The sequence below is a fragment of the Pogona vitticeps genome, chromosome 4 (genome assembly GCF_051106095.1).
Source record: "Pogona vitticeps strain Pit_001003342236 chromosome 4, PviZW2.1, whole genome shotgun sequence".
In the NCBI taxonomy this organism is placed as follows: Eukaryota; Metazoa; Chordata; class Lepidosauria; order Squamata; family Agamidae; genus Pogona; species Pogona vitticeps.
The window spans coordinates 59246822-59259088 of record NC_135786.1 but is presented as its reverse complement, the minus strand read 5'-3'; the positions used below and the strand labels follow the sequence as shown (position 1 = coordinate 59259088).

The window sequence follows — 12267 nt, the reverse complement described above, 5'->3', positions numbered from 1 at the left end:
TGAAGTTGGAAGGGGCCTATCAGCAATCAAGTCCAACCCCCAGCTTGATGCAGGAATACAGATTGAAGGGTATCTGCCAGGTGGTTGTCTAAATTTCTCTTGAACGCCTCCAATGTTGGAGCACTCACCACCTCTCAAGGCAACTGGCTCCACTGTCGTACTGTTTTAACATGTTTTCCTGATATTCAACCGAAATCTGGTTTCCTGTAACTTGAGCCCATTGTTGCATGTCTTGCACTCTGGGATGATCGAGAAAAGATCTTCCCCCTCCTCTGTATGGCAGCCATTCATGTATTTGAAAAATGCCATCATATCACCCCTCTGTCTTCTTTTCTCAAGGATAAACATGCCCAATTCTTTCAGTCTTTCCTCATAGGTTTCCAGCCCCCTGATCATCTTGTTGCCCTCCTCTGAATTTGTTCCAATTTGTCAGCATCTTTCTTGAAGTGTGGTGTCCAGAATTGGACACAATACTTAAAGAGAGGCCCAACCAGTGCTGAATAGAGGGGAACTAGCACCTCACTGGATTTGGAAACTATATTGTACTTCTGTTAATCTAGCCTAATATCGCATTTGCCTTTTTTTGTAGCAACATCACAGTGTTGGCTCATATTCAGCTTTTGATTTAGAAGAATTCCAAGATCCTTCTCATGTGTAGTATTGCTGAGCCAGGTATCTCCCATCTTGTAACTGTGCATTTGATTTCTTTTTCCTAGGTGCAGTTTTTTCCCTGTTGAATTCATTCTGTTGTTTTCAGCCCAGTGCTGAAGCCTATCAGGATCATTCTGAATTTAGTTTATGTCTTCCAGGGTAGTAGCTATTCCATAAACTACGTCAGTTTATCTCATAGCATAGTCAAATATGTGGCATGTGAGCCATCCTCTTTAGAAAAGCCTGGGGAGATTCTCTACTGGTGACGTTAAGCAGACAAAGTCATAATACAGATGGTGAAGATAAAGTAGGAAAGAGGAGATTATATTTCTATAGCATAAAGACATGCAAATAGAATGCTACATGCCATCAGATTATGAAGAACTCTACGAACCCAGCATCATGGGATGATGGAGACTATTAAGAAAACTGGAAGAAGTGATGGGATTTAGCACATCATGATGCAGTATGGCATATACACCCACATTTGATGAGGTGGTCTATGGTCCACAAAGACTCACAGTAGAGTAAATATGTTAAGTCTTTAAAGTGCCACAGGATTCACCGGACCAACATTCCTGCCTTTGGGGGAGCGGAAGATCTTCTGCCTGCCACAATCTCACTGGGTGAGAGACAGTAAGAACTGTGGCTGGGCTGTTGTCAACTGCCATCCGGAGTTTGGCTCTATCTTCCTCCGTTTTCCAGGACTAGGCCCTGCTACTACTGATTGCCTCACCCCCCCTAACATCAGCCACCTGGCTTAGGGTGAGTGAAGGCTTTTAAGCCGAAGGTGTTCTCAGGGCCTCACCGGACCAACATTCCTGCCTTTGGGGGAGCGGAAGATCTTCTGCCTGCCACAATCTCACTGGGTGAGAGAAAGTAAGAACTGTGGCTGGGCTGTTGTCAACTGCCATCCGGAGTTTGGCTCTATCTCCCTCCGTTTTCCAGAATGTGATTTCTCAATAATTTATTTTAATGTTACACAGGGGGTTCATAATTTTGGGATTATTTTTTTTTTTGTAATTTTCCTGTTTTATTGCATATATTTGATTCATGTACCTGCTTTGTATCTAAGTTTGTTTGGTTTATTAATTTAGGTTAATTGGTCTCTCTGTTTGAAAGTTGTTCATTGTTCTGAGACTGTGACCAAACCCCAATATCGAGGTAGCCGGATCAGCCAGCCCTCCACTCTAAATCTGGTACTGTTGAATGCCAGGTCTGAAGCCAACAAACCTCAGGTGATTTACAACCTTATCCTAGAGGAGGATGCAGACCTGGCATGCATAACCGAGACGTGGATTAATGGGGAGGGGGGTCCTCCTCTGGCTCTCATCTGCCCGCCCGGTTATGCTGTCCAGCACCAGGGTAGACTGGAGGGGGGGGGCGGGGGAGTAGCCATTGTCTACAAATCCAACTTAGAGGTTACTAGGCGCTCCTCAGTGGTAAAGCCAGGTCTAGAGGCACTCCACGTGTCGATAGGGGCTAGGGATGGTATCGGGATTTTGCTGGGTTACCCCGCTCCCTGCAACCCAGCCACTTCTCTACCGGAGCTGGTCGACTTTGTCTCCACGGCATTGTTGGGATCCCCGAGGCTTTTGGTCTTGGGTGATTTCAACGTGCATGCGGGGGCAGAGACCACAGGGCCAGCTCTTGAGTTCTTGGAAACCATGGCTTCCTTGAACATGTCCCAACATGTCATCAGCCCCACCCACGTGGGTGGCCATACGTTAGACCTGTTTTTTTCCACCAACTGGAGCGAGTGTGGTCTGGTGGTGACTGACCTCGTGTCAGTCCCCTTGTCATGGTCAGATCACCACCTAATAAAATGCAACCTCTCAGTGGCACTCCCCCCTCGCAGGGAGCAAGGACCTATTTCTATGGTCCGACCTCGAAGGCTACTGGACCCTGTTGGATTCCAGGAGGCCATGAGAGGTGTTCCGGCTGACCTGGCTGGCGCTCCTGTCGAGGCTCTGGTTGACAGCTGGTCCATCGCTGCCACTAGGGCTATAGACACGATCGCACCTAAATGCCCTCTCCGGCTCAGAGCTCGGCCTGCGCCCTGGTTTAACCAGGAGCTCCGAGCGATGAAGCGACATAGGAGATGGCTAGAGCGTAGGTGGAGGAAGAACCCGACGGATTACAATTGGACAGCTGTCAGGGTCGCAACTAACCTTTACCTGACTAAGGTAAAGGCTGCATGTAGATCATTCTTCGCTAACCGGATAAGCGAAGCGTCCAACCAGCAGGCGGAATTATTCCGTATAGTGTGCGACCTATCTGGAACTGGTTCAGGTGATATGCCTCCCCCTAGTTTTTCCCCTGACCAGTTTGCAGCCTTTTTAAAATCTAAAGTGGAAGCCATCCGCCGGGAGCTCTCTCCATTTTTAAAAACGGTGAGTCGAGCAGAGATGTCCAGCGCTCCGTCTTACCCAGTGAATTTCGATTCTTTTCAGCCTGTAACGCCTGATTCCGTCTCCAGGGTGCTTGACCGCTGCCGAGCCACCACCTCCTCCTTGGACCCTTGCCCGGCCTGGTTAATCAAAGCAGCCAGGCCGATAACAATAGAATGGGCCACAGTAATAATAAATGAGTCTTTCCTTGAGGGTAGATTTCCATCCGCCCTCAAGGAGACACTCATTAGGCCCATAAGAAAGAAACCTAGTTTGGCAGCGGACGAAATTGGCAATTATAGGCCTGTCGCCAATGTTTCCTTCATGAGCAAAGTGGTTGAGAGGGTGGTGGCCGATCAGCTCCAGGCTCACCTGGACGAAACAGATGCCCTGGATCCATTTCAGTCGGGCTTCAGGCCGCGCCACGGTGCTGAGACGGCATTGGTTGCCCTGTACGATGACCTGCTGAGGGAGGCCGACAGTGGCAAAATCTCCCTGCTGGTCCTCCTCGACATCTCGGCGGCCTTTGATACCGTCGACCACGGTATCCTCCTGGGGAGGCTCTCTGAGTTGGGAATTGGTGGCTTGGCACTTGCCTGGCTCCGTTCCTTCTTGGGGGACCGTCCCCAGAGAGTTCAGCTTGGGGAGAGCGTCTCGGCCCCATGGAGTCTCAATTGTGGGGTTCCACAGGGGTCGATTATCTCCCCAATGCTGTTTAACATCTATATGAGGCCGCTGGGTGGGGTCATTAGGGGATGTGGGGCTTCGTGTCATCAATATGCCGATGACACCCAGCTCTATATCTCCTTTTCACCAACTGTAGGTGATGCTGTCCTTTCCCTTCAGCGTTGCCTGGGGGCCGTACTGCAATGGATGCAGGAGAACGGACTGAGGCTGAATCCGGATAAGACGGAAGTTCTGAGGGTGGGTGCCCCCATGGTAGGTGGCTTGGGTGGCTCTCTCACATTTGGGGGGACCACCTTGGCCGCAAAGAGTGGGGTCCGCAGCCTCGGCATATATTTGGACCCGACGCTCACCAAGGAAACTCAGGTGGCGTCGGTAGTCCGCACCGCATTTTTCCATCTTTGGCGGATTGCCCGGCTGCGACACTATCTTGACATGGGGGCGCTCACTACCTTGGTGCATGCGCTCGTAATCTCAAGATTAGATCACTGTAACGCGCTCTACGTGGGGCTGCCTTTGAGGCTGACACGGAAACTTCAAGTGGTGCAGAATGCAGCGGCCAGGCTCCTTACAGGAGTGAGAAAATATCAACACATCTCTCCAATGCTGGCCGCATTGCATTGGCTGCCCATCTGTTTCCGTGTCAACTTCAAAGTTTTAATGCTTACTTATAAGGCCCTAAACGGTTTAGGACCTCGATATTTGGCGGAACGCCTCCTCCCACCAAGGTCTACCCGGATCACCCGCGCGAGTCAGGAGGTGAGGCTGAGGAGCCTGACGCCGAGAGAGGCCCGGAAGGAGAAGACACGAAACCGGGCCTTCTCGGCGGTGGCTCCTCGCCTCTGGAACAATCTCCCTCCGGCGATTCGCGCGGCCCCCACGCTGGGCACCTTTAAAACCCAATTAAAAACATGGCTGTTTATTCAGGCCTTCCCTCCAGCCAACTCTTGATTTTTTTCTTACTTTTCCTTTTTATCTTTACTGCTGTTCTTGTTTGATTATTATGTATTTGTCTATGTTTTATTATTTGATTTTATATTTGGAAGCCGCCTAGAGTGGTCCGGTGGGCCAGATAGGCGGGATATAAATTAAATAAATAAATAAATAAATAAATAAATAAATAAATAAATAAATAAATAAATAAATAAATAAATAAATAAATAAATTCTGTTGCTTTTACCACAGCAGAACAACATAGCCACTCTTTTTTGGGGGGAAAATCTGTTATAGGCTTTCTTTGGTATCATATCCATTATTTGATGATAACTAATGTGGATGTTTTATTCGTATAGCAACAACTAGGTTTGTACTTTGAATAAGTACATTATGGGTCTGTGAGAGGGTGACAGCAGCACAGGTGCCCTGGTCAGTGGGCTATCCCACCTTCACCCAGGATCCACCAAGTTCCAGACCATGAACTCGCCAGTGGATCTGGGGAGCATTGGGTTAGCCGACTCTTCAGGGGAACCCAAACAACAGGAGGAGGGACCCAGACTGAAGTCCTTGGAGGGGTGGCATTGGCTGAATGCCCAGTGATGGATGAGCGTCCACTAGAGGGGAAAGGGGGCCCTTGGGAGGAAGAGGATATAAGGGAGGCACTGAAGGCAGAGACCCAAATACCAGCCAGTGGAGGAAAAGAGAAGGGGGAGCAGCACATGCAGATGGGAGACCTGCTCTCAAGTGTGATAATTGAGGAGGAGGAGGAGCTGGAAGAGGAGGGTTCCCATGGGGGGGGGGAATGTCTTAGAGAACCTGGTTGAAGGATTCCATGTGGAAGAAGATCCCTGCCCCAGAAGAACCACAACTGTCTCGGTACTTGGAATACATATTGGCATTAAACTAGTTTAAAATGATATGTCACCAGATATCAGTAATTCATATATGTGTTCCTTGATAGAAAGGGAAATGAGTAACAGATGGATGGTGGGAAGTGTTGATCCTGAATTGAAAAATTCTTGAGTTGTGAATCATGATATATTTTGCAAAATTACTGTTAAAACATTTGATGTTCTGTATTCTGAGACTGTGAAGTGCCTTTCCATGTTAATGTTCTGCAGAAAGATTTTTCAGAAATGTAGTAGTCTGAAAAGCTTTAAATGAGAAAGCAGCTTTGCAGCAAACCACCCAGGGGAAACTATTTATATATATATTTAAAAAGTGGCTTGGGGGAAGAAAAGCTTTGTGGAGAGAGATGAGTGCTGGTGTTGCTTGTGTGCGTATGTGTGTGTGCATGCACACTCAAGCGTGTCCTCCTTCAAGAGGCAAAGTCATTGAAACACAGCACCTACAGATATGCCCCTTGCCCTCCCATCTTTACAAGAATGTATCAGCTAGCCACATATCTAATACTGTATTCCTCAACCTCTCAAATTTTCTGGGTCCACATGGGGATGTATGGTTATTACTAGATTGCTTTAAATTATTACTATTATTGCTGAGATGAAACTGCAGAGAGGTATTAATTTAATTCTAGTGGCAGTACTGAAAGTAAAATTGCATAAACCCTTTTCTTGTGTCTTTTCCCTATATATCCCTAATTCCATGCATACATCCTCTGCAATTTGCTGTACAGAGGGGAAAGGGTAAGAGCAGCTGGCTGTGAGTGTTAAACTAAATGTAGAATGAATGAAATGGTGCAGCAAGGCAAGGGTTTAAACAATTGCCTCCCAATTCTGCAGCGACTAGCAAGTTGACATCTCTATGACTGTTATTCATATTTACACTCAAATATTGCTCATCAAATCATTGCAACCAAAATCTTTCACTGTGTTTCCATGCACATATGAAATCTACAACCTAAAGCAGCAATATATAGTTTAAAATTCTAAGAACCGCATAATAGTCTATCTCCCACAGTTTAGAAACTCATTACAAATGATTTACAATGGCTATAAATTATAACACTTAGACAAAACCAAAAATAGGTTCATTCAAAATGTGGTCGAGAAGAGTTACATGGGCATCATAGACAGCCAGAAAGACAACTAAAATGGTTCTGGGTCAAGAAAGCATAAACTCTCACTAGAAGCTGAAATAACTGAACTGAGGCTGTCATACCTGGGTAAATCATTAGAAGGCAAGACACACAAGAAAAGAAAAGAAAATAATGAGAAAATTGGAAGGCAGCAGGAAAAGAGGACAACCTAGCCTGAGATGGACTGAGTATCAATAAAGGAATCCACAGCTTTTATTCTGAAGTAAGACATGAGCAGGTCTGTTAACAATAGAACAGATGGATGTAATTGATTTATAGTGTCAGCATTAGTGAGAAATCATTTGAAGGGATAGAACAACATGCAGTCTAATAATACAAAATCTATATAAAGTCACAGCAAATTGAAATATATCTCACAACCAGAGGAAAAAACATTGATATCAACAATTTCTACTACTTCCATTACGTCACTCATTTCTATTCTTTCCCCACTTCCTTGAAAAACAAAAATCCCAACCCATCAATACCAGGTTTTGGAAATCATGGCTCGCCAGATTTTGGGAGACCAACTCCACCTACCCTTCACCAACATGGAACATGAAAAAACAAGTCATGAGGAAAAAAATGAAACATTCTATTACCTTGTATGAAAGAAATATATGGTTAAAAACTACTTTTGGTTTCAAAAGGCATTGTGTTGCACAGTGGGATTATGATTACTGATTTTAATACCTTTATATAAATGAACTTCTTTTTGCAGCTTTTGGGTCTGTTAACATCCTGACCTGTATTTGACCAAATACCTTATTTTATCTAGTTTGAACCATCTAATATAGGATGACAATTTGTTGGCTCTTAAATATTTTACACTGTATAAATCTATTCCAGCCACAAAAATATGTCAGCGTTCTGGATTCTGTACTTTTTGAATATTTTATATTATTAATAAGAGACTACAAATTTAATTTAATGCACCTAAATCTATTCTGGATGCTTGATTTGTTGAGTTTTTTACTCCTAGTATCAGAGGAAGTTCTTATCTAATACAGAAAAATAATATTATTCTTTTATCTCCGTACACATAACCTCTAGTTTGGAAATAGAACTAATTCACTCAGCAAACTATTTATCCATGCATTTTTCTGAGTTCTGAGGGTATTTTGAAGGTACTGTAGTTCTAATGATCTACAAATATGACAAAATTCCTTTATGGTAAACATGCCTCCTTCTGAACACCTTGCATTAAAATAAATATGTGCAGTTGCCATGTGTCAATTTATCCACATCAAGTCCCCTTTTTGATTTTTGAGAAGCCTTCAGCTCTCCTTTAGCATCATCCAATTCTTTATAATAGCAACAAATAAAAGGTTAATTTAAAATTTAAAAAAACCCTCAAAAGCCTAGTAAAATATTTTAAATTAATTTTGTGGTATAAATATTGAAATAATTGCTTTATTTGCTAAAAATGTGTGTTGTTATTAAAAACACATAGTGTTGCACACTATCCTTAGACATTCTTCAAACACTGCTCCAGGGGGTGGGGTGGGACACACACACACACACACACACACACACACACACACACACACACACACACACACACACACCAGTTTGGGAACTAATGATCCACTTATAGGCATATAGGCTTGCATTCAAATACCCAGGTGGAGCAGGGCTATAAATCATATCTTTGTGCCCTCTTTGTGTTGCACATGTACTCCTTTTTTTTCACTGCATAGGTTGTTTATGATGTACTGTACATCCATAGCACTGTCTCCATTGGGAGAAGGGATTTACTGGATACAATAATGTTTCAAAAAGTTGCAAAACTTTATAATATATATATATATAGAGAGAGAGAGTCCTGATTTCAATTCTCTTAAAATTGTACTCAGCAATATGGCGATTCTGTATTTCACCCACACATGTCTTTTCTTTGTATCACAAATAGCCATCAGAATGCTCTTAGGTAGCCTATTGCCCATGGAACAACAATGAGCTACTGTGGGATAGGAAACATCTAAGATCACCCCTCTGGAAAATAGTCCCATTTTGTAGAGGCCAAATTCATTTTGGGTTGGGATGCCTGAGGGTTGCATCAATGGCTCAAGTGGTCACATTTTGCATGTTCTTAGACTAGCATTACTTGGGCAGTTTTTCTGCTGTTCTGTATGTCCTATGCTCCATGTCAGGCTGGCATGGTTCCGTCTTGTGGATTCTAGTGTGGACTGAAGTAATTGGAACCGTCTGGTCTAAAGTTTAGATTAGAAATTAGTTACTGATTGGATCCTGAACTTCCCAAATGTTCTAATTCAGTCCTTGGTTCAATAACTGCATCCAGAATATATTTAAACATATGCATTTTGAGAGAAAATACTTTAAAATACATAGATAAATTGATATGTAAATGTATAACAAAAACAAAAATATTGTGGCACATTTAAGACTAATAGCTTCATTTGAGTATGAACGTTCGTGGGTTACAATCCACTTCCTCTGATACAATGTGTGAATTTAACAGTGTAAATTTCTGAACAGATTTTTGAAAAGTTCATTAGGGAATACGTGTGAAAGAGAAATAGACCAGAAAGAGACAACTACTAATCCATTCATGTGTAGCTCTACTTTACATGAATTAGTTACTGGCTGGAAAATACAAAGAAGATGTACCAAAATAACACATGGGGTTATGAGCTTCTCTGAAAACCTGCACGTGGGGTTGGATCTACACCTATCCAGAGCATAGCCAAACATAGCTGAGCACGGTTCAGGTTGTTGGGAGGATTTAAAAAAACAAAACAAAAAACTGGTCCCAAGGGTACCAAATGCCAATTTAGACATGAATAGAAACAATACCACAAAGGAGGATGTTTTGAACAGGACCTGTACCCTGCAATGTCACTTAGTGAGCCCCCCCCCCCCGCAATGCCTCTTACGAATCTTGTGCATTTTCATTGTGGCTACACAGCTTCCCAAGTCAAGAGCATGCAGAGGTGGCTGGACTCCCTGCTCCAAATTAGAGACAAAACAGGCATACATAAATATTTCTAGCTTGTAAGAAATTCTCAGTTGGAATTGCTAGTATAACTTACTGAAACTGTGTCTTCAGTTCTAGAGGTCTTCTCAATACAGTATAAGATCTACCTTGGCACAGAACTCTAGACCCAGTCTCAGTTCTAGAATCCCCTTAAGGCACCATTTGCTTTGCCACCCAAAGCTATACCAAACCCCCTTCCCAGAGGATCTTCTCTAAGTACCCCCAGTGGCAGAATGCAATTAGAGAGAACTCTAATTGGGGGGGGGGGCAAGGGCTTTTCAGTAGTGTTACTTTGCTATGGAATGCCCTCTCCAGGGAAATTTGCACACCTTTTGACAATATTTTTATTTTCCCAGTTGTTTTAGTCTTCCAGGTTTAAGAATTTGTCCTTTGCTTCTGCTTTGTCCTTGGTTTTATTCTTGGGTTGTTTGATTTGTTTTATATATTTACACATGCACACACATGAACAAGAGAGAGAGAGAGAGAGAGAGAGAGAGAGAATGAGAATGAGCATTTTTGTGTGCCTTTCACAATCTTAACCTTATTATATTATCTGCCCTGACAGTTTTTCATATATCCCCACAGGGCATAAATGAATATGCATTATATAATTAAAACAAGTAAATAAGAGAATACTATACCTGCCAGCTGCAAAAAGAGGCTTAAAAGGCAAATTCTGTCCAATCCCATTTTTCCTTAATGTGCCTATTGTCAGGAGAACTCAGACATCACTGATTCAGACGAGGGAAACTTTATAGGGATTATTCATGTGATTCTTTATCCGCATCGTACATTTCCTATGGTTGGTACTCCCGTGTCTTCCATCGCTTTCCAGGAGTCAGAGCAGCTAGAAGGAGGTCCACACAAAACCACGGGGGGACAAAGTGTAATGTTTTTTTCTCTCCGATTAAAGATGAAACATTTCTTGTTTGTCCAGCCCAGCTTCTCTAGACACTCCACAGAATGTGTGATTTCAGCTTCAGGTATAGAATCTCAATTAAAAACAAGAGGTAGTTCCACACAGGCCAGCTCCTGAAAACCAGGTTTTTCTCCAAATGTGCCCAAAAGTTTAGCACAGCACTTCAAAAATATACTTTCCATCCTTTACTGTTTGGTGTTCCATGCCGTTGTCTAGCTACAGAGCTAATATGGCCCCACTATTTGTTCCAGGGCTGGTTGGGGAGTCTCAGCAGGAGCACAAAAGAAAGCTTCCAGGCAATACAGGGAATGGTTTGGGCATGGCATGAGCTGTCCCAGTTCCCTTGTGGAACTGGAAGCTGGAGATGGGGATGGGGGGGGGGAGGAGGAAAGACTAACAGCCCTTGTAGACAGCAGAGCAGTGACATGAAATCCTGTTTCCCATGCAGCATTTCCTGCTCTCCACCCATTGTTCCTTGCCTATCTCTGGCTCCTGCAGGAGCAGCTTAATGGGAGGCAGTTGAACGGAGATACCATCTAAGAGGGATTTGGAATGAGCAGGCATGAGAGGGTTGGTGTTTTCCAAACCAAACTGAAGGCTGAGACTGAGGCAGCCTGATACCCTTTCCTGGAGAGAACTGGAGAGAAACTCCTGCCTCTTTCATAGCCTCCAGACGTGAGAAGCAAAGGGTTGAAGCCTGTAAAGGAAAAGAGGCAAAGAAACTTCAGGACTTGACTTACAATCCAAGGAACTGATTCGACTTCTGGGTATGATTACAGCAGTCCTAGGGAACCTTTTGTGTGACATAGGAAATCAGTTCCCATCCCTTAAAGATCTCCTGGGAGAATGTCCTTAAGATGAACAAATCACTGTGGGAATATTGCTTAGGTTCTGACTTGGCTTTGTCTGTTATGTAGTCATACACAATAATCACAATAATCTCTGGTCAATGAAATTTACTAAAGATGCTTCTAGATGGGGCATTCATTGTGCAATTGCATTCCCTCACACATGGATTTTGTCGTCTTCCAATTGTAGCCTTCCCAGGTTTCTCCACCATTTCACCTGTCTTTCTTCTTACCAAATAAATTCATTAAGACAAAAGAAAGACAGCATAGCTCTACAAAGGTGTTAGCATTAGTACCCCTCCATGCAAAAGTATCCTGACTGGAGATGAGCATGAACCTCGCTTTGGAGGTTAGTGTCAGTTCATCAGTATGGCACCACAGGTATCATGTGTTCCTTTTCTCCGCCCCCACTTCAGCTGGCTCCCCCTTTCATCAGCTGGTGTACGCTAGTTCTTCTCCTTCTCTTTGCACAATTGTTCAGTCGTGGCAGGAGCACAGATGTCCCTTCTCTGCCTCCTCCAGCAGCTGCCCACTCAAAGGAAGTGCTGCAGGCATCCCTGCCCCACGTCCTCATCCAAGTGGGCAGCTAATGGAGGAAGCAGAGAAGGGAAGTCCATGCTCCTGCCACAACTGGATGATGATGTGAAGAGGAGAAGAAGAGTAGCATGTACCAGTTGGTGAGTGGGGGAGATGGCTGGCACTGGGGTGGGGGGAGGAAGCAAACCAACATGAACCTCTGAACCAAGGTTCGTGCCCATCACTAATCCTGACTTAGGACAAACTACAGTATATTAAAAACGAGA

The 12267-nt window shown here is 43.9% G+C and overlaps 1 protein-coding gene across 3 annotated transcripts in view; it reads right to left on the bottom strand.

The window, feature by feature from the left end:
• Positions 1-11024, bottom strand: part of TIE1 (tyrosine kinase with immunoglobulin like and EGF like domains 1) — a 40706-nt gene extending 29682 nt beyond the window's left edge. For 2 of the 3 annotated variants that reach the window (XM_020783207.3, XM_020783208.3), the window contains exon 1: positions 10339-11024. In XM_020783207.3, the coding sequence (XP_020638866.3) occupies positions 10339-10387 (49 nt within the window). In that variant the 5' untranslated portion in view covers positions 10388-11024. The remainder of the gene's footprint in view (positions 1-10338) is intronic. The other variant, XM_078392781.1, reaches the window with a different exon arrangement.
• Positions 11025-12267: the final 1243 nt, after the last annotated feature.